At 51.0% G+C, this 20,125-nt stretch overlaps 1 protein-coding gene across 6 annotated transcripts in view; it reads right to left on the reverse strand.

Annotated features, from left to right (window-relative positions):
• Positions 1-20,125, reverse strand: part of TANC2 (tetratricopeptide repeat, ankyrin repeat and coiled-coil containing 2) — a 300,071-nt gene that overhangs the window by 98,816 nt on the left and 181,130 nt on the right. For all 6 annotated transcript variants that reach the window (XM_054176994.1, XM_054176995.1, XM_054176993.1 and 3 more), the window contains one exon: positions 13,915-14,101. In XM_054176994.1, coding sequence (XP_054032969.1) covers positions 13,915-14,101 — 187 coding nt within the window. The remainder of the gene's footprint in view (positions 1-13,914; positions 14,102-20,125) is intronic.

A 20,125-nucleotide genomic window follows, 5' to 3' on the forward strand; every position in this document is an offset into this window, starting at 1 on the left:
GATCTCTTTGCTCTGTCACTCTTAATGAGGACCCTGGCTAACCAAGCTGATGGCCTGGGGAAGGAAGGTCCTCCCAGTGATGGAGAGTCTGGCAGAGTCTCTCGTGCTCTAGCTGCAGATGCCCCTGCTGACTGGGGGGGGTTGGATAGAATAGAATAGAATAGACCAGGTTGGAAGAGACCTTTGAGATCATCATCTCCAACACCACCTAATCAACTAAACCATGGCACCAAGCACCCCATCCTGTCTCCTCCTAAGCACCTCCAGTGATGGTGACTCCACCACCTCCCTGGGCAGCACATTCCAATGGGCAATCTTTGTTTCTGTGAAGAGTTTCTTCCTCACATCCAGCCTGAACCTCCCCTGGCACAGCTTGAGACTGTGTCCTCTTGTTCTGGGGCTGCTTGCCTGGCAGAAGAGACCAACCCCCACCTGGCTACAACCTCCCTTCAGGTAGTTGTAGAGAGCAAGAAGGTCTCCCCTGAGCCTCCTCTTCTCCAGGCTAAGCAACCACAGCTCCCTCAGCCTCTCCTCACAGGGCTGTGCTCCAGACCCCTCCCCAGCTTTCTTGCCCTTCTCTGGACACCTTCCAGCATCTCAACATCTTTCCTAAACTGAGGAGCCCAGAACTGGACACAGGACTCAAGGTGTGGCCTAACCAGTGCTGAGCACAGGACACAATGACTTCCCTGCTCCTGCTGGCCACACTCTTCCTGATGCAGGCCAGGATGCCCTTGGCCTTCTTGGCCACCTGGGCACGCTGCTGACTCATATTCAGCCTACTATCAACCAGCACCCCGAGGCCCCTCTCTGCCTGGCTGCTCTCAGCCACTCTGCCCCCAGCCTGTAGCACTGCCTGGGGTTGCTGTGGCCAATGTGCAGAACCTGGCACTTGGATGTGTTCAATCTCCTGCCCTTGGCCTCTGCCCATCTGCCCAGCCTGGCAAGGTCCCTCTGCAGAGCTCTCTTACCCTCTAACACATCAACTCCTGCCCCCAGCTTGGTGTCATCTGCAAGCTTACTGATGATGGACTCAATGCCCTCATCCAGATCACCAATAAAGATATTAAAGAGCATGGGGCCCAGCAGATGACCTTTAAAGGTCCCTTCCAACCCAAGCCATCCCATGATGCCATGATTCTAAACCCAAGGATATTTAATTAACCAACAGCTCAAAAAAAAAAGTAATCTCTTAACAGACAGCACGCTCTAATTTGGGGGAAGATAACCTGCTGACCTCAAATCCATCAAAGAGCAGGAATTTCTGCCTTGAGCCAGCTGCTGAGAGAGCTTTCAACCTTGAGTCTCTCCCAGACAATACCCAGCTCATCAGGAGACATGATGGGACATGTTAAGCTGGGGAAGGTGGAACCTGTTGGGATGTGAGGAAGGCTGCTGATGTGCCAGGAGATGCAAGCATCTGTCTGAGACTCTTTCAGTGCTGCAGCCAGCCAGAAAGCAAAGAACCTCAGAACACTGCAGTGCCTGAGCCCTGTTCCACCACAGCTAGTGGGCTGTGGGCACAGAGACCATGGATGTGTCAGCAGCTGCTGGGAGAATCACACAATCACCAAGGTTGGAAGTGGCCCCAAAGATCATCAAGTCCAACCTGTCACCCAACACCTCATGACTAAACCATGGCCCCAAGTGCCACGTCCAATCCCCTCCTGAACACCTCCAGGGATGGGGACTGCACCACCTCCCTGGGCAGCACATTCCAATACCTAACCATTCTCTCAGTGAAGAACTTTCTCCTCACCTCCATCCTAAACATCCCCTGGCCTAGCTTGAGACTGTGTCCTCTTGTTCTGGTGCTGCTTGCCTGGGAGAAGAGACCAACCCCCTCCTGGCTACAACCACCAGATGTTGCTGCCTTGTGGAGGCACAGAGAGGATAATTGCAGGGGATGGACTAAGATGGGAGAGACCTCACTGCTCTCTACAACTCCCTGAAAGGAGGTTGGAGCCAGGTGGGGGTTTGGGCTCTTCTCCTAAGGAACAAGCGACAGGATGAGAGAAAATGGCCTTGAGTTGCACCAGGGGAGGTTTAGGTTTGATGTGAAGAACACTTTCTTTCCCAAAAGGGTTGTCAAACCCTGGAACAGGTTGTTCAGGGCAGTGGTGGAGTCCCCACCTTTGGAGTGACATAAAAGCAGTGTAGATGTGGTGCTGAGGGCCACAGTTCAGTGGTGCCCTGGCAGTGTTGGGCTAATGGTTGGCCTTGATGATCCGCAAGGCCTCTTCCAACCAAACCGGTTCCATGACTCTGGGACTCAAGACCTCCAAGTTTTCCTTGGCAGTGCCCTTGCCTCTGTCAAGCTTTCATTTCCAGCCTTGGCTGGTTTCCCTTGGTGAAACATTTGGATTAGAACCTTTTGGTTTTGCTGCTGGCCTGGTTGCCAGTATTTTCATTTCTTTGGGTATGAAGCAGAACTGTACCGAAGCAGCAGCCCATCCAAGACAGCACCACTGCAGCCAGGACTCTGCTTCGTGTTTATAGGACAACAAATGTTATTTCTCACTTCAAATATTATTTCTCCCTTCAAATGTTGTTTCTCACTTAGCTGCAAGTTGCCCTATGCCCCAGAGCAGGAGGCTTTCAACTCTCCTTGTCACAAGTCAAGCACGCGAGGGGATTTTTACCAGCACCTCTAATTCTCCTCGAGGCAAAGATCAGGCCTGGAAAACATCAACCCTTTATGTCCACCTTTCAGATGGAACTGCAGGAGAATGCAGGTTTCTATAGCTACCACTTTGTGATGACCAGCAGCTGTAAATTCTATGGAAAGGTTTGCAGTGTCTCCAGTAGGAAGCAGGGATTTTGCTGCCTGAAAGCAAGACCTGCAGCAAAGTGGTGAAGCTTCACCTCCCGCACCCAAAGAGACCTTAGTGCTGTCTACAGCTACCTGAAGGGAGGCTGTAGCCAGCTGGGGATCAGTCTCTTCTCCCAGGCAACCTGTGACAGGAGAGGACACAGTCTCAAGCTGTGCCAGGGGAGGTTTAGGCTGGATGTTAGGAAGCAATTCTTCCCAGCAAGAGAGAGTGGCCATTGGAACGTGCTGCCCAGGGAGGCAGTGGAGTCCCCATCCCTGGCAGAGTTTAAAATAGACTGGATGAGGCACTTGGTGCCATGGTTTAGTTGATCAGATGGTGTTGGGTGATAGGTTGGACTTGATGATCTCAAAGGTCTTTTCCAACCTGGTTAATTCTATGTTCTGTATTCAAATTAGGTCCTAAAACGACTCAGGCAAACTCTGCAACGTCAACCTCATTCCCACTTGTCTCCAGGAACACACTAAACCACCACTTGCCTCATTGCATTAGAGATGGCCTAGCTAACATCAACCAGTTGGCAGGGAGGAAAAGTCATTTCTTTTTTTTACCCTGCTCTACATTGAGCTTGGCCACAGAAGGATGCCCCTAAATATAGCCACGGCGCTGCAGAGCGCTCCGGGGAGCTGGGCTGCCACACGCAGCAGTTTGGCAGGCAGGAAGCATAAGCCCAGAGCCCAAAGCCTTCCTGAGGGAAGGCAGCAGCCTTGGGCAGTCACGTGCAGCCCACAGCCCAAGAGGCCCTGGAGCACTCAGTGCTTTTAGGAGGACATTATTCTCTGCTGGACACCATAGGCCTGGGAGTTTAAGGCTTCTCCATGCAAAGAGAAAAATTGACTTTAACTCTGCTCTGCTCAAGGCTTGAGGACAAAAGGCACTCTGTGTATGCTTGCAGCACTGCTCTCAGATAGGGGTGGGGGGAGGTAAAAGTAGAGATCACTGCCTTAATTCATACAAACAGTCCTGTAAAGAGACAGAGATTAAACAGGTAAACCCATTGCTGCTTCCAGCCTGGAGGTATTATAAATCACAGCCAGCACACAAAAGGTCTTGAGACATAATGAAAAATACCTTGGCAGTAGCATCCTGCTGACCCCATAACTCCTCCTGCTCTAAATCTGAATTCCCTGCTGCAACAGCTGTCAAGCAGGGTGAGGAATGGTACAAATACCTGGCAGGGTTCATACCTGTGTGTGCTACTCGGGCTAGAGATGTAAGGCCTGGGTAAAAGAGCACCTGAAGAGAGTGAGACTCCCACCAGCAGAGCCCAGCTTGACCAGGGTCTGAGCCAGCTGCAGAGTGCCCTGCCCTGCATGCTCTCTGCCTTGCCCAGCCTGCCTCCAAATGCTGTGTTCTTCCCACACCACCTTGCTGCACATGTCAGCCACAGGGACCCACTGGACTGTCACAGGGGGCTGCTGAGAAGAAACACAGACATCCAACCTCCTCCTGGGCTGCATCAGGAGAAGCATGACCAGCAGGTCGAGGGAGTAGACCTTCTCCATCCAGTCTGTTCTCATGAGATCCCACCTGGAGTACTGCATCTAGCTCTGGGGTCCCCAGTGTTTGAAGAACATGGACCTGTTGGAACAAGTCCAGAGGATGCCACAGAAATGACCCAAAGGGCTGGAACTGAGAGAGGTGAGGTTGTTCAGCCTGGAGAAGAGAAGGCTCCAGGGAGACCTTCCAGTATTTTACAAGGGCTGATCAGCAAGATGGGGGCAGACCTTTCACAAAGTGACAGGACAAGGAGCAATGGCTTTAAACAAGAAGAAACTGGATGCAGATTGGACATTAGGAGGAAATTCTCCCCCATGAGGGTGGTGAGACACAGGAACAGGTTGCCCAGGAAGCTGTGGATCCCCCATCTCTGGAAGCATTTGAAGCCAGGCTGGATGGAGCTCCAAGCAACCTGGTCTAGCAGGAGGTGTCCCTACCCATGGAAGGGGAGCTGGAATTAGATGGCCTTGAAGGCCCCTTCCAACCCAACCCATTCTGTGATTCTCTGATTCCTTTAACTCTACATCACCTCCCACCCCCTTCTTTATTCAGTGCCCTCACTGTCTTGTCCACCTTTTACCATTCTGGATCCTCCTTTACTTCTGTCTCATCAACATCAGTTGAAGTTCTTTTCCCCTTAGCATCAGCAGGCACAAATTTTCTTCTTCTTTTTTTTTTTTTCCCCCTGAAGTTCATTATAGCCTTGAAAATGGTTTCAAAATTATCAGATTTGAACCAGAAAGCAGAAAGGAGGCACATGAGGGGGTGGGGGTGTGCACAAGGGGAGGGAAGTTACTTGCAGTAACTTTCTGGGCAAGCCTGGATCACTGTGAAGCTTTTCATAACCATGAAGGTTAAAATCTTCCTGCTCTTAAAATAAAAGCTGAGAGTCCCAGCTAATCTCAAGCCATCAACAGCTAAAGCACTGAAGCAAAGTCACTTATCACAGTATCCAAAATAACAGTGTGGGAGTCAACAGCACTGAATTTTCCTCTAGCTCTCTTCTCTTCACTCAATTCCTCCCCCCCCTGCCCCCCCCCCCATCTACCAGGCTGGACAATAAACTGCAGCAAACTTCACAGCTGCTGTGTAACATCTGTTCTGTGCCACCTCCTTCAGCTTTAAGTGGCAGGGCAAGAGGCAATGGTGGAAGCTGAGGCATAGGAAGTTCCATGGAAAAAAAGAGGCAACAATTTTTCCCTGTGAGGGTGAAGGAACCCTGGAGCAGGCTGCCCAGGGGAGTTGTGGAGTCTCCCTCTCTGGAGATATTCAAAACCCACCTGGATGTGTTCCTGTGTCATCTGCTGTAGGTGATGCTGCTCTGGCAGGGGGCTTGGACCAGAGGAGCTTTTGAGGTCCCTTCCACCCCTAGCATTCTGTGAACATTCTTCTTTCTCATTCTTCCCTCTCCACTAACATAAAATCAGAGAACCATTAATGCTGGAAAAGCCCTCTAAGATCATCCAGTCCAACCATCAACCCAGCACCACCATGGCCACTAAACCATGGCCCCAGGTTCCTTGAACCCCTCCAGGAATGGGGACTCCACCACCAACCTGGGCAGCCTGTGCCAACCCCTGACCACTCTTGCAGCAGAGAAATTCTTTTCTCCTATCATTTCTTACCAAACCCCTGTAGCTGACAGATCATTTACCCAGTATTTAAGGGCCAGATCTTGGTGTCAAATCCAACCCTGGATGCCCCAGTGGCTTCACTGGGAGGGAAGCAGAACTGGTACTTGGTATTTTATGGTTTCTCACCCCCTGACATCCACCATGAATCATGTCAGACATGCATTTGCTCTCTGCTTAATTTGACCTTTTAATGAAATGGAGAAAGAATTGAATTGGGATTCAGAGTTGGTCTCCTTTAGCACTTCATGGGGCTAGGATTCTGTGACCCACCCCCCCCCACACTAATTTTGCTCCAGAGCTGATGAGATGCCTGATAAATAGCCTCCCCTTTTCACCCTCTAAAGTGTCAGCCTGTCACCTGCAATATCAGTGAACAAAAGCTGATGATTCATCAATATGAGGCATTCTTCATGGAGCTCCTCCTTTGGGGAATGAGCCCAACTGGAAGCTGGGGAGATTTGAAAGCAGACCTGTAATTCTTGGAAATCTTAATTCATTATTAACAGAGCACTTCATAATACTGATGGGAATGTCAGAACTCAAATGCTTTCACTGGAAGATCACAAAAACTATTTAACCTGAGTTAAATTTATCTTGCTGTGCCTTTAGAGCTGCTCTTTGTTCCCTTCTCAAAGCAGTTCAAACTTGCAAACAAATCCATCTTGGTTTCATTGTCAACAGCAGCTCTTCTGCTTAGCATGCAGATGAATTTATTCCAAACCTATTTTTAACCCATGGACACAGAAACCTGCAGAAAGCAACAACCTGATGAAAGTTCAGGAGTCAGGGTGTGGAAAAAAGGGAAGGACAAAAAACCCAACAGCAAAAAAGAAGAGGGAAAAAAGCTTCATTCCAAGGACCTCCTGCAGGGCATAGGGTCCTTTACACAGTCACAGGGGTTGGAAGGGACCTCTGGAGATCATCTAGTTCAACTCCCTGCTAAAGAAGGCTCAACTAGAACAGGTTGCACAGGATGGTGTCCTCCAGGTGGGTTTGGAATGACTCCACAGATGGAGATTCCACCACCTCTCTGGGCAGCACGTGCTCCAGCGCTCCTCCACCCTCAAAGAAGTTCCCCCTCATGTTTAGATGGAACCTCATACATTCCAGCTTGTGCCCATTACCTGGGAACCACTGAAAAAGGCCTGGTCCCATCCTCCTGACAGGCACCTTTTAAGTATTGATAAGCATTGAGAAGATCTCCCTCAGCCTGCTCTTTTCCAGGCTAAAAAAATCCCAAGTCCCTCAGCCTCTCTTCATAAGAGATGTTCCAGTCCCCTAATCATCTTTGTAGCCCTTTGCTGTACCCTCTCAAGCAGATCCCTGTCCTTCTCAAACTGGGGAGCCCAGAAGTGGACACAGTACTCCAGGTGAAACCTCAGCAGAGCAGCATGAAGGGAGAGTAGAACCTCCCTCAACCTGCTTGCCAAATTGTTCCGGATTCATCCCAGGATACCAGTGGCCTTTTTGGCCACAAGGGCACTTTGCTGGCTCATGGTCACCCTGTTGTCCACCAGAACTCCCAGGTATATTTCCACTGAGTTGCTTCCCAGCAAGTTACCCCTCACCTGCAGGGAGTTAATTCCTCTCCAGGTGCAGGACCCTACACTTGCCCTTGCTGAACTTCATGACAATCAACTCTGCCTACCTCTCCACCTACCCAAGTCACACTGGATGGTAGCACAGCCTGGAGGGATGCCAGCTACTCCTCCTAGTTTTGTGTCACTCACTGTCACAATCCACAGAGTCCAAGTGGAGCTGCCTGTCCCAGCTGGCACCAGACCCATACAGCACTGCATGAGCAGAAGGCAGCTCACTGGGTTCCCTTGCAGCTGTCCCACACCACACCTCTCTCCCTGGCTCAGGATGATCCCTCTGACAAGGAGGCACAGTGCAGATCCTCACTGCTCTCTGCACAAAGGGAAAGTGTGGCCCTGTCTCATACTAGAATAAATCACAGCACTTCTACAGCAAGAGTCAACAGGGAACCAGCCCTGCTCTCAGCACCCTGGGGGGACTGACCTGAACACCACAAGCACTTGGGTGAGCTTTACATATTGGCAAGAAAGGTTTTATGGTTGATTTTTGCAGCCTTGCTAAGATTGTTGGACATTTTCTGATCATAGAATTGTCAGGGCTGGAAGGGACCTCAAGGCTCAGCCAGCTCCAGCCCCGCTGCCATGGGCAGGGACACCTCACACTACAGCAGGTTGCTCACAGCCACCTCCAGCCAGGCTGCAAAAACCTCCAGGCAGGAGGCTTCCACCACCTCCCTGGGCAATCTGTGCCAGGCTCTCACCACCCTCATGGGGAACAACTTCTTCTAACATCCAATCTGAATCTCCCCATTTCTAGTTTTGCTCTATCCCCCCCAGTCCTATCACTCCCTGACACCCTCAAAAGTCCCTCCCCAGCTTTCTTGGAGCCTTCTTAAGATACTGGAAGGCCACCATGAGGTCTCCTCACAGCCTTCTTCTCTCCAGACTGAACAGCCCCAATTGCCTCAGTCTGTGTCCATAGGAGAGGTGCTCCAGCCCTCTGGCTCATCAAGTTGCAAAACTTTCCAGTCCCCTTCTGCAGGGCCACGAGGTGCAAAGTCCCCCCCTTGGCACCACCTGATTCTATGCCCAGTTCTCTTTTCAGAAGCAGATTTTGAACACGAAAAGTTGGCTGCTTTTACACAGTGAGAGCCAAGTGAAAATCCTGGAAGCTGCTCAGAGGCTAAAGTCAGGTCAGCATTTTCACCAGCCATTCTGTTTTACATGAAGAGGATTTAGTGTCTTCCAGCTCCTATCTCTCCTCTTGGCTCACCTCCCCTCTCCCCTCCTTCCCCATTTCTTTTCTTTCCCACATACAAACGCCTGGATTTGAAGATCTGAACCTTGTAACATCTTTTGTTACCCTTTCAATGTCAGCAGCCCAAGCTGTACTGTAGAGGATCTAACATTTCCACCTAGGTCTGTTCTAGCCCAAGTGATGCATTGATTAAAGTCATCAGCAAGCATGAAACAGCCTCTGTGCTGCGCAGCTCAGAGATCCACCACGCCTGGCCTCTAATCATTGACATTATATAAGAGGTGGCATACAAATGGACAGGAATAACTCCAAGAGGACAAGGCATCAGAGGGGGAAAAAAACCACCCAATGGTTTCAAAACTGGTCTTTACATCCAGATTAGAACACCAAAGTGCCCACTTTGTGGACAGTTATGCCCTTAATGCAGTTAACTCAGTCTAAAGAGCCACACTCTGATTTCACTTTGACAAATTAATGCTGTGTCTGGCAATACAGACATGGAAAAGCAGCTTAATGGGGATAAAACCATTTTATGCTAAGCAAAAGTCACATGGAGAGAAGCAATTATGCATAATGATGTCAGGATCAACTTCCCACCTTGATTAACTGTTTCTGTCCTTGGAGTTCTCAATTACAACTCTCAAGCAGCACATTAACTCTCTGGGACACAAGTTAAAGCCTCTGAGGTTTGAAACTATGACATCTGGTAGCCAGTCACAGTTGCTGGATTTGGAAGTGATGCTCATTCGAGCTCAAGGCTAATGGGTGGCAAAGATCACTTCGTCCCCAGACCATGAATCTTATCAGGACAAGTAAGGAACTCACTGGAGCTGCCCTATTACTCTTGAAGCTAATGGTTTAAATCACTGTTAGAGCTTGTGCTCCCAACACATGAAGGACATGGACCTGATGGAGCAGGTCCAGAGAAGGCCACAAAGATGATCAGAGGGCTGGAGAACCTCTCTTGTGAGGACAGGCTGAGAGAGGCGGGGCTGTTCAGCCTGGAGACGAGAAGGTTCCAGGGAGACCTTAGAGCAGCCTTCCAGTACCTGAAGGGGACCTACAGGAAGGCTGGAGAGGGACTGTTTACAAAGGCCTGCAGTGACAGGGTGAGGAGCAATGGTTTGAAACTGGAGCAGAGGAGATTTAGATTGGAAGAAGTTCTTTACAATGAGTGTGGTGAGGCACTGGAAGGTAGCAAGGGAGGTGGTGGAGGCCCCATCCCTGGACACATTTGAGGTCAGGCTTAATGGGGCTCTGAGCAACCTGCTCTAGTTGCAGATGTCCCTGCTGACTGCAGGGGGTGAGTACTGGATGACCTTTAAAGATCTCTTCCAACCCAGTGCATTCAATGATTCAATGATCTGGGGGGGGAGCAGGAGGGACCATGACTCAGAAAACACAAAATACCCAGAGAAGGGTTTACTCTTTTTCCTGCACACAAGAGTGGCCTGAAAACCTGAGTGGTTTTGACAAGGAAATCTCCAACAGATTCACACTTTCCAGGCACCAAGTGAAGCTGCTCAGACCAAAAGCCACATCATTCCCATCACCCTTGCAGAGCCCAAATGCAAGCAGGGGGTATGCAAACAAGATGATTCTATCTGAATCCAACCATTGAGGAATGTAAACAAAAGGGAAAGCTGGGCCCTGACTCTCCAGAAAGAGGGGAGCTGATGTGTCCCAGCCAGGAGACCAAAGCACAAGGTGGCCTTTGCTGCCTACACATGGACAATTTGCCTGCTTTGCTCCATAGAGAAAATCATTCCAGGGAGCTGCTGCCATGCAGAGAGCACCCTTCTGAGTTGTTGCACACCCAATTCCCATCCCAACAGGAGGCTAATGAGCAACCTGCACATCCATCTCCAGCCTCCCCTTGCTCCAAGTGCCCCAATGCCTGCAGATGACAGCAGAGGTACAGAAAAGCAGCCAAAAGCATCCAATTTCCTTCACTGCTGTGAAGTATGGCTGGAGAAGACCATTTTCCCCCCATCATTTGTTACAGCTGTTCAGCTTCCATCAAATGCCAGAAGAAGAAGGTGCTGAAAACATTATTGTGAAAATAAAAGGAGGGGAGGAAACAAGGGGAGAAAGAGGCTCTTGATTTCCTTTGAGTGCAAACACCAGCAGAGGAAGGCTGTGCCTCTTGAAAGCCTTGAGAAGTGCTTCCCCTACTCCACACAAATGTGTTTGTCCACGGCTTCTCCATCTGGGATACATTAACATAGCCTTGGGACAAGCCACCTTCTGTTCTTTCCAAAGTTTCCATGGGAAAATTCTGAGTTTCCAGCAGAAGAACTTTTAAGAAGCTTCCTCATGAGATGCAAAACAGTAAAATGTTTCAGGCTTCAAAATGAATTCCTACGGAATTACTGCAAAGGAACAGGGCAGAACATCACAGAAAGCACTGCCTTGGAAGGGACCTCCAAAGGTCATCCAGTCCAACCCCCCTGCAGTCAGCAGGGACATCCCCAACTAGATCAGGTTGCTCAGAGCCCCATCAAGCCTGACCTTGGATGTCTCCAGTGATGGGACTTCTACTACGTCCCTGGAGAACCTGTTCCAGTGTTCCACCTCTGAGCAAAAAGATTCAGTATCTTATCAGGCCAGGAATCAGGACCATGCTGATGCTTCTCTGACTCCCAGGTGTACCTCAGAGGCCACCCAGTCCTCCCCTGGCTTTCACATGGACAAGGAACTCCACATTTTGTCACCTTCAGGTTGGCAGCTGCCAACCAGCCATGAGAGCCAGACAAGCCCAACACCACAGCACACCCTGACAGACCTCAGCAGTGACAGCAGCCGAGAAAAGCAGAGCACAGAGATTTCTGCCTCTTCTGCTGCTCCACAAAAGGCTTTGTTCAAGGCTTAGACCTGATTCACAGCTCTGCCAGAGGTAAGACCCAGCTGGAATCAAGCACCCACTTTTACTCACCACGATTCTCCAGCCCAGCCCAAGCAAGGCTTCAAGAAGCTGCTGTTGGAGAGGCTGAAGCTCTGCTCATGGGGCACAGCGAGCAGAGAAGGAAGGGTGTGTGCCACTGCAATGCTTCTTCCCAGCATTCATTAACCTACTTGGGTTTGCAGCTCAGAATAGCTTCCAGATTTGCATTTTCAGATCAGGCAGAAGTGCTACAAAGGTTGCTGTGGCACACAGGAGCTGAACCTAGCTCAGATTTCCTGATCAGCCAAGCAAAAGATTAATCACTAGGAAAACTGACCTCCCTGAATGATCAACCTGCCTTTCTTCTGTCTTCTGCAACACTACACAAACTGTTGGTGAAGTAAAACCTTCTTAGCTGGAGCAATCACAGAATGTGAAGGGTTGGAAGGGACCTCCAGAGATCATTGAGTCCAAACCCTGTGCCAAAGCAGCGTCACACAGGGTAGGCTGCACAGCAACACATCCAAGTGGGACCTGAAAAGTCTCCAGAGAAGGAGGCTCCACAACCTCTCTGGGGAGCCTGCTCCAGGGCTCCAGCACCCTCACAGTTAAGAAGTCTCTTCTCATTTTGAAGTGGAGCCTCCTGTGTTCCAGCTCCTTCCTTGTCCTGTCACTGGACACCACCAGAAAGAGTCTGGCACCTTTGTCTTGCCTCCTCAGATGTTTATAGACATTGATGAGATCCCCTCTCAGCCTTCTCTAAACAGCCCCAGGTCCCTCAGTCTCTCTTCACAGCAGAGATGTTCAAGTGCCTTCATCATCCTTGTAGCCTCTGTTGGACTCCCTCCAGCAGCTCCCTGTCTCTCCTGAATTAGGGAGCCCCAAACTGGACACAATATTGCAGCTGTGGTCTCACCAGGGCAGAGCAGAGGAGGAGGAGAACCTCCCTAGACCTGCTGGCCACGCTTTTCTTGGTAGACCCCATAAATACTCCCCACAGAACACGTGGCAAGGACAGGCAAGCCAGGACCATCCTGCCTGATGTTCCACAGACAGCATTCTCTTCCCACTGTGCTCTTACAGCTGTTGAGCAGAAATTAATCTGTGTATGTTATTTTCTCAGGAGCAACCTACAGATCACTGGAATGAAAAATCTGCTTCAGCAGCTGCAGAAATTCACTGGAATTGGGAGTTAATTTCATTGGGCTCCTGCCCAAGGCAAGGCTTAAGAGAAGCAGTTCTGTGAGGGGCACACAGTCACTGATAAGGTGGCAGTGGCAGCCATGGGGCGCAGAGGGTAATCAGGCCTTTCTATTTCTAATCATAGAATCCACCCTATTTGAACTATGAATGTGATGCCATCACCCAGCCTCCTTCCTCTGACATCAAAGAGGAGCAGCTAGGGACCAAATGGCATTAAGGCAAAAAAATCCTCAAAAATTAGATGCCTTCGAAATGCCTTGAGGTGGCAGGAGGGGGTGGCAGCTCCAGATAGCAGCCAGTGCCTGCCACCTAGACCATCTCATCTTCCTAACTGCAGCCAAAAGCTTGTGTCTCTCCAAATGAGCATCTCCCCAGTCACAAATGGGCATGGACAGCTGCTGAAGGAGAGGATGCAGGGGAACAGAGCTGAAGGAGAGTCCAGTGGAGGCTACAAGGGTGCTGAGGGGCTTGGAGCATCTCTGTGAGGAGGAAAGGCTGAGAGCCCTGGAGCTGTCGAGCCTGGGAAAAAAGCAGCCTGAGAGGGGATCTGAGGAATGATCATCAACAGCTAAAGGATGGGGGCAAGAGGATGGGGGCAGACTCTTCAGTGGTGGTCAGCAACAGGACAAGTGGCAAGAAGCACAAACTGGAACCCAGGAGGTTCCATCTGAACAGAGGGAGAAATTTCTTGGGGGTGAGGGTGCTGGAGCAGGCTGCCCAGACAGGCTGTGAGTTTCCTTCTCTGGAGAAGTTCCAAACCCACCTGGACATTGTGGTCCTGGGCAATCTGCTGTGGGTGCCCTGCTTTAGCAGGGGCTGGACTGGATGATGTCCAGAGGTCCCTTCCAACCCCCAGCACGGACATTGCTGTCCCATGCAGAACTTGCTGTCCAACCCCACGTGGTGTCACCGAATGGAAGGGGGAGAGGCACAGCTCCCCACGGTCACTGCAGTGCCGGCTCCAGTGACACCAACCCATCCCGTTAACCACCCACCGCAGGCGCAACAGCTAAAGCAGAGCCGCCAGGGCCCGCCCTCAGCAGGGCGAGGAGCCGGCAGCACTCACCGATGATGCCGCTGTCCCTGCTCTCCAGCGTGGAGGTGGGGCTGGTGACGGCGCCGTAGGTGCAGTCCTTGGCCGCGGTGCTGGCGCTGACGGGCGGCAGGGTGGAGCAGGGGCTGCTGGCGGGCGGCGAGGCCGTGCTGCTGGTCAGCGTGGAGCAGGGGCTGATGCGCTGCGTCACCGCCGAGCTCTGCAAGACACCGAGCGGGGACAGGGCAGCCGGCGAGGGCCTGCGCTCCGCCGCGGGCCCCTCGCTGCAGGGACACTGCGGGGCTGGAGGGAGTCCAGAGCAGGGCAACACAGCTGGGGAAGGGTCTGGGGAACAGGGCTGGGGAGGAGCAGCTGAGGGAGCTGTTTGGTGTGGAGGAGGCTGAGGGGAGAGCTCATCGCGCTCTGCAGCTCCCTGAAAAGAGGCTGGGGTTGAGCTCTTCTCCCTAGTATCAGAGGAAATGGCCTGAAATTGTGCCAGGGGAGGTTTAGGTTGGATGTTGGGAACAATTTCTTTGCTGCAAGAGCGGTCAGGCACTGGAACAGGCTGCCCAGGGAGGTGGTGGAGTCACCATCCCTGGAGGGGCTCAGGAAACGTGGCCATGGCACTCCGGGACGTGGTGGTGTTAGCTGGACTTGATGACCTTAGAGGTCTTTTCCAACCAAAAGAATGTCTATGACTCTATGTCACTCAACCCAGCTCAGCACCAGGGGGGCAAAAGTCTGTTGAAGGCTCATGCCTGAGGGTTTGCTTTGGATGGTGACATTCAGAAAGTGCTTTCCTGTTCCTAATGAGAATGTTCCCTGTGCCAGCCCACATCTGCAGGAAGTGCAGGCACTGGGCTTGTTCCCATGCCTCAGAGATTCCAGCTTCCACATCCAACAGAAAACACAGAAATCCCAAATAAAGAGGCTTTAAAAGCAGAAGTCTGAGTCCACCCTTGGTTAGGAATTTTGCTCCTTGTGTTAGAATTGAACTGAAAGCAAAACACAACACAGGAAAGCCAAATGATGATAGAGTGAATTAAATTCTGGGTCTCTGCTGAAGTGGAGATCTCCAGGGTGGTAACTCCACAGCATGATCTCACCTTTTCTTCCAGCAAAACCCATCACACACAGGAAATCCGACACAGAGCAGTTGTTATGTTGCTCTGTGAATGTTTCCTTCACTCAAGTGGTTTGCAACCCTTGTGAGGAGGAAGCTCAAAACCCCTTATCAAGATACCAGACAGCCCTTCCCTGCACAGACGTGTCCTCCTCACCAGATCAAGCTGCAGCCTCCCCCGGTAAGAGGCAAAATGTTGCTCTCAAAGGCAGAGCAAAACAAAGAAGTGCAGCAGCACACAACACAAAAATGATGTTTTCAAAGTTAAAAAGAGCCTAGAAGCTGCTGTGTGCTGGAAGGGGTTACACACCTGCTGCTGTGCACAGAGCTGAGGTTATTAAACCAACAAAATTAGCCCTGAGTTCAGTCTGAGACATGTTGTGAGACAAAGCAGAGCTCTTGTTTTAACCACAGGCTACTGGATACTGAACTTTCCCTCACCAAAGTTCCTCTTCTCTAGGGAGGTGTCCTAGAGCATCTGCAGGCAATGCTGCTGCAGTCATAGAATCACAGAATGCCTTGGGTGGGAAGGGACCTTTAAAAGTCATCCAGCCCAACCCTGCTGCAGTCAGCAGGGACTCCTGCAACTACAGCAGGTTGCTCAGAGCCCCAAACAACCTGACCTGCAATGGTTCCAGGGAGGAGGCATCTCACACCTCTCTGGGCAACCTTAGCCAGTGTCTCACCACCCCTGGTGTCAGTCTCAATATCCCTCTTTTGAATAGAATAGAACAGAACAGAATAGAATTAACCAGGTTGGAAAAGACCTTTGAGATCATCAAGTCCAACCTATCACCCAGCACCATCTGACCAAATAAACCATGGCACCAAGAACCCCATCCAGTCTCTTCCTAAACACTCCAGAGATGGGGACTCCACCACCTCCCTGGGCAGCACATTCCAATGGCCAATCTCTCTTTCTAGGAAGAACTTCTTCCTAACATCCAGCCTAAACCTCCCCTGGCACAGCTTGAGACTGTGTCCTCTTGTTCTGGTGCTGGTGGCCTGGGAGAAGAGACCAACCCCCACCTGGCTACAACCTCTCTTCAGGGAGTTGGAGAGAGCAAGAAGGTCTCCTCTGAGCCTCCTCTTCTCCAATCTAAGCAACCCCAGCTCCCTGGGGCCCTTTGGTGTCAAACCATCACCCCTTGTCCTGTCACAACAAGCCCTGCTCAAAAATCTGTCCCCCACTTTCTGACTGGCCCTTTAAAGGCCACAATAAGGTCTCCCCACAGTCACTGGAGGGTGGCAAGCACAGGAGATGGCCCACTGAGCACAATGCTGGGAAGACCAAACAGAGCATCTTCATCACCTTCAGAGAGACATCAGAACAATCACCCACAACTACCCTTGAAATGGGCAGCTTCAGCATTTCCCTTCCACACAACTATCCCAGTGCCCTAGACCAGGCATCATGCCCCTGGTGTGGGTGTCAGAGGAGTCATCACCCCTGGGGTGGGTCAGGCCATCAGTCCACCTCCCCTCAAGCACAGAACCATAGAATCATGAAGGTTGGAAAAGGCCTCTAAGATCATCAAGTCCAGCCATCAACCCAACACCACCATGGCAACTAAGCCATGGCCCCAGGTTTCCTGAACACCTCCCAGGATGGGGACTCCACCACCTCCCTGGGCAGCCTGTGCCAGTGTTTAACTGAGTAGCTGAGGATGCATTGAGTAAGCACTAAAAGAAAGGCTTCTGAGTATGCAGTCCTCCCTTCAATTTATCTTTCTGCCTCTGCAGAGGGGAGGTGACCTCATCTCCCCCTTCCTCAGGGAGCACTGCAGAGCCACCAAATCTCTCTTGCACCGCTGCTGCTTTCAGCAGCTAAGCTCTGTGGGCAATGTTTATTCATTGCTGTGAAGTGGTATTGGTCTGGAGGAAGGAAGAGCAGAGGTTAATTCCCCATTTGGAATTTGCTTTAATGGGACTCCTTCTGTTCTGTGTGAAAACTTCCCTAATCACTGCAGGGATATGTATTTCCTTCTCCATCTCACTTGAACCCACAGAGAGCATCATGCTTGCAAGCTGCAGAAGAGCTTGGACACCTGGGTTTTTTCTTCCTTATTATTTAATACTTGAAGCTGCAAAAAAAACCACCCCAGGACTAGGATGGACTTTTGCAAGTAGAATGTGTAAAAGAGTTACTGCTTTTGAAATGAGAAGGCAGATCCCATGTGGAGCCACTGGGATCTCATTAACCAGGGGAGGTTCAGGTTGGGTATTAGGAACAACTTCTTCCCAGAAAGGCTTCTCAGGCACTGGAAAGAGGCTGCCCAGGGAGGTGGTGGAGTCCCCATGAAGGGAGGTGTTTAAAAGCCACCTGGATGTGGTGCTGAGGGCTGTGGCATAGTGGCAGTGGTGGATTGTGAGCTCTGGGTGAGTGATTGGATTCCATGATCTCAGGAGGTCTCTTCCAACCTCAACACTTCTAATTTGTCCAAGGTACCTCAGAGGGCTTGCAAAAATCTTTTCTCAGAGCATAACCACCCCAGCACTGGAGGTGAAATGGAGCATCCCTGTGAGTGGTGGGATGGGGCAGTGGAGGGCACTGCACTCCACTGCCTCTGCCCTCCCACCAGCATGGCTGCATCGATCCTAACTTAATTAGTGTGCCCCAAACAAGGCTCAGCACATCGATGGCCCAGGGACAGAGCACCAATGTGACAGCTCCACAGGGTGGGCTTGTATTGAACAGAGGTGGCAACATGGCAGAGAATTAACCATGTGGGGACTTCCACCATCATTTATACTCTCCCTCTGGTATCCAGATAAAACACTGAGACACTTCAATGTGTCCAGAGAAGGGCAATGAGACTGGGGAGAGGCCTCGAGCACAGCCCTACGAGGAGAGGCTGAGGGAGCTGGGGCTGCTTAGCCTGGAGAAGAGGAGGCTCAGGGGAGACCTTCTTGCTCTCTCCAACTCCCTGAAGGAAGGTTGTAGCCAGGTGGGGGTTGGCCTCTTCTCCCAGGCACCCAGCAGCAGAACAAGAGGACACAGTCTCAAGCTGTGCCAGGGGAAGTTTAGGCTGGAGGTGAGGAGAAAGTTCTTCCCAGAGAGAGCTGTTAGCCATTGGAATGTGCTGCCCAGGGAGGTGGTGGAATCACTGTCCCTGGAGGTGTTCAAAAAAGGATTGGACACAGCACTTGAAGCCATGGTTCAGCTGTCATGAGGTGTTGGGTGATAGTTGGGACTTGATGATCTCTGAGGTCTTTTCCAACCCGGTTGATTCCATGAGAAGGGCTCCCCTCAGCCTCCTTTTCTCAGAGAAGAGACTGCCCCCCACCTTGCTGCTGCTGCCACCTTGCCAGACATCCAAACACTGCTCTGGTCAATCTGCTCTCAGTTATGCAAACTGACTTCCAGCTCATCCCTCCTAGTGGCCAACTCCAAACTACCTCTGTGTCAGCATTCAGTGACAGCATTCCATGATTTGTTTTTGCCCCCTGATAAACATAACCCAACAGAGGGCTCTCTTTGGGCTGCTTGCTGTGTCTCAAGCAGATGTCTTCACTGAGCTACTCAGCACAGCAGGATTGTCTCTTCTGATTTAGCACAGCCTCCCTCCATCAATACATCCAAAGCTATTAAATCACCTTCTCCAACATCAGTTACCTTTAAATCACTCTCATTACAATGCACTGCATGGGGTTCAAGGTAATGTTATTTCTGAGGTTCAGACAGCATCTTGGGCTGCTTCAGGAAGAGTCATCCTGGTAGGTGAAGGAGGTGATGCTTCTCCTCTGCTTAGCTCTGGTGGGACCACAGCTGGAGTGCTGCACCCAGCTCTGGGCTCCCCAGTGCAAGAGGCAGATGGGGACACTGGAGTGAGACCAGTGAAGGAGCACAAAGATGACTGAAGGACTGCAGGATCTGACACAGGAGACAGAGGAGGACCTGGGAGTTCTGGTGGACAAATTCCTCATCAGGCAGAAATGGGACCTCATGGCCAAGAATCTGAATGGTCTCCCAAGGGGCATGAGGAAGACTTTTCCTCTCCCTCTACTCTGCCCTATAGAGGTCACCTCTGGAGTCCTTGGTCCAATTCTGGGCTTCCCAGTTCAAAAGAGACAGGGAGCTACTGAAGGGAGCCCAACAGAGGCTACAAAGCTGCTGAGGGGCCTGGAGCATCTCTGTAAGGAGGAAAGGCTGAGAGCCCTGAGGCTGAGAGCCTGGAGAACAGCAGCCTGAGAAGGGATTTTCTCAATGCTTAGCAAGAGCTAAAGGGTGAGGGGCAAGAGGATGGGGCCAGACTCTTCTGAGCTGTGCCCAGTAACAGGACAAGGGGCAATGGGCACAAACTGAAACCCCTGAGGTTCCATCTGGGCATGAGGGAAAAAAATCTTTCCTATGGGGATGCTGGAGCCCTGGAGCAGGCTCACCAGAGAAGTTGTGGAGTCTTCTTCTCTGAGACATTCCAGATTCACCTGGACATTGTGATCCTGGGCCAGCTGCTGTTGATTGACCCTGCTTGAGCAGGGGGATTGGACTGGGTGATCTCTAGAGGTCCCTTCCAACTCCCACCATGCTGGGATTCAGTGACATGGAGATATTCAAACCTCATCAGAAATGGTCCTGAGCAACCTGCTCTGAGCTGACCCTGCTTCAGGGAGGGTAAGTTGGATTGGACTGTCTCCAGAGGTACCTTTCCAGACTTGTACTACAGCATCTAAAACTTTAATGAGCTCTATGTGGGATCTTGCAGAGTGTGCAGCACTCTTACCTTTATCAATTCTTTATGGTGAGGTTTTACTGTCCTTGTTTCAACTGTTGCTGTAAAGAGCTTGCTGCTGAAACTTATCTCAGCACTAACAAAATGACATCAGCTGAGCCTCAACCCCAGAAAAGCTACACTGCAAGGCAAATCAAGATTCCACGTATGAATGGCAAACTCATCTGGCACACTCAGGCAGGCTGAGAGTTGGGGCTGTTCAGCCTGGAGAAAAGGCTCCAGGGAGACCTTAGAGCATCCTTCCAGTACCTGAAGAGGGCTGCAGGAGAGCTGGGGAGGGACGTTTGATAAGCTCCTGTGGTGACTGGACAAGGGGCAATGGCTTGGAGCTGGAAGAAGGGAGATTGAGACTGGAGACTAAGAAGAAATTCTTTCCAGTGAGGGTGGT

The sequence above is a fragment of the Dryobates pubescens genome, chromosome 36 (genome assembly GCF_014839835.1).
Source record: "Dryobates pubescens isolate bDryPub1 chromosome 36, bDryPub1.pri, whole genome shotgun sequence".
Lineage (NCBI taxonomy): Eukaryota > Metazoa > Chordata > Aves > Piciformes > Picidae > Dryobates > Dryobates pubescens.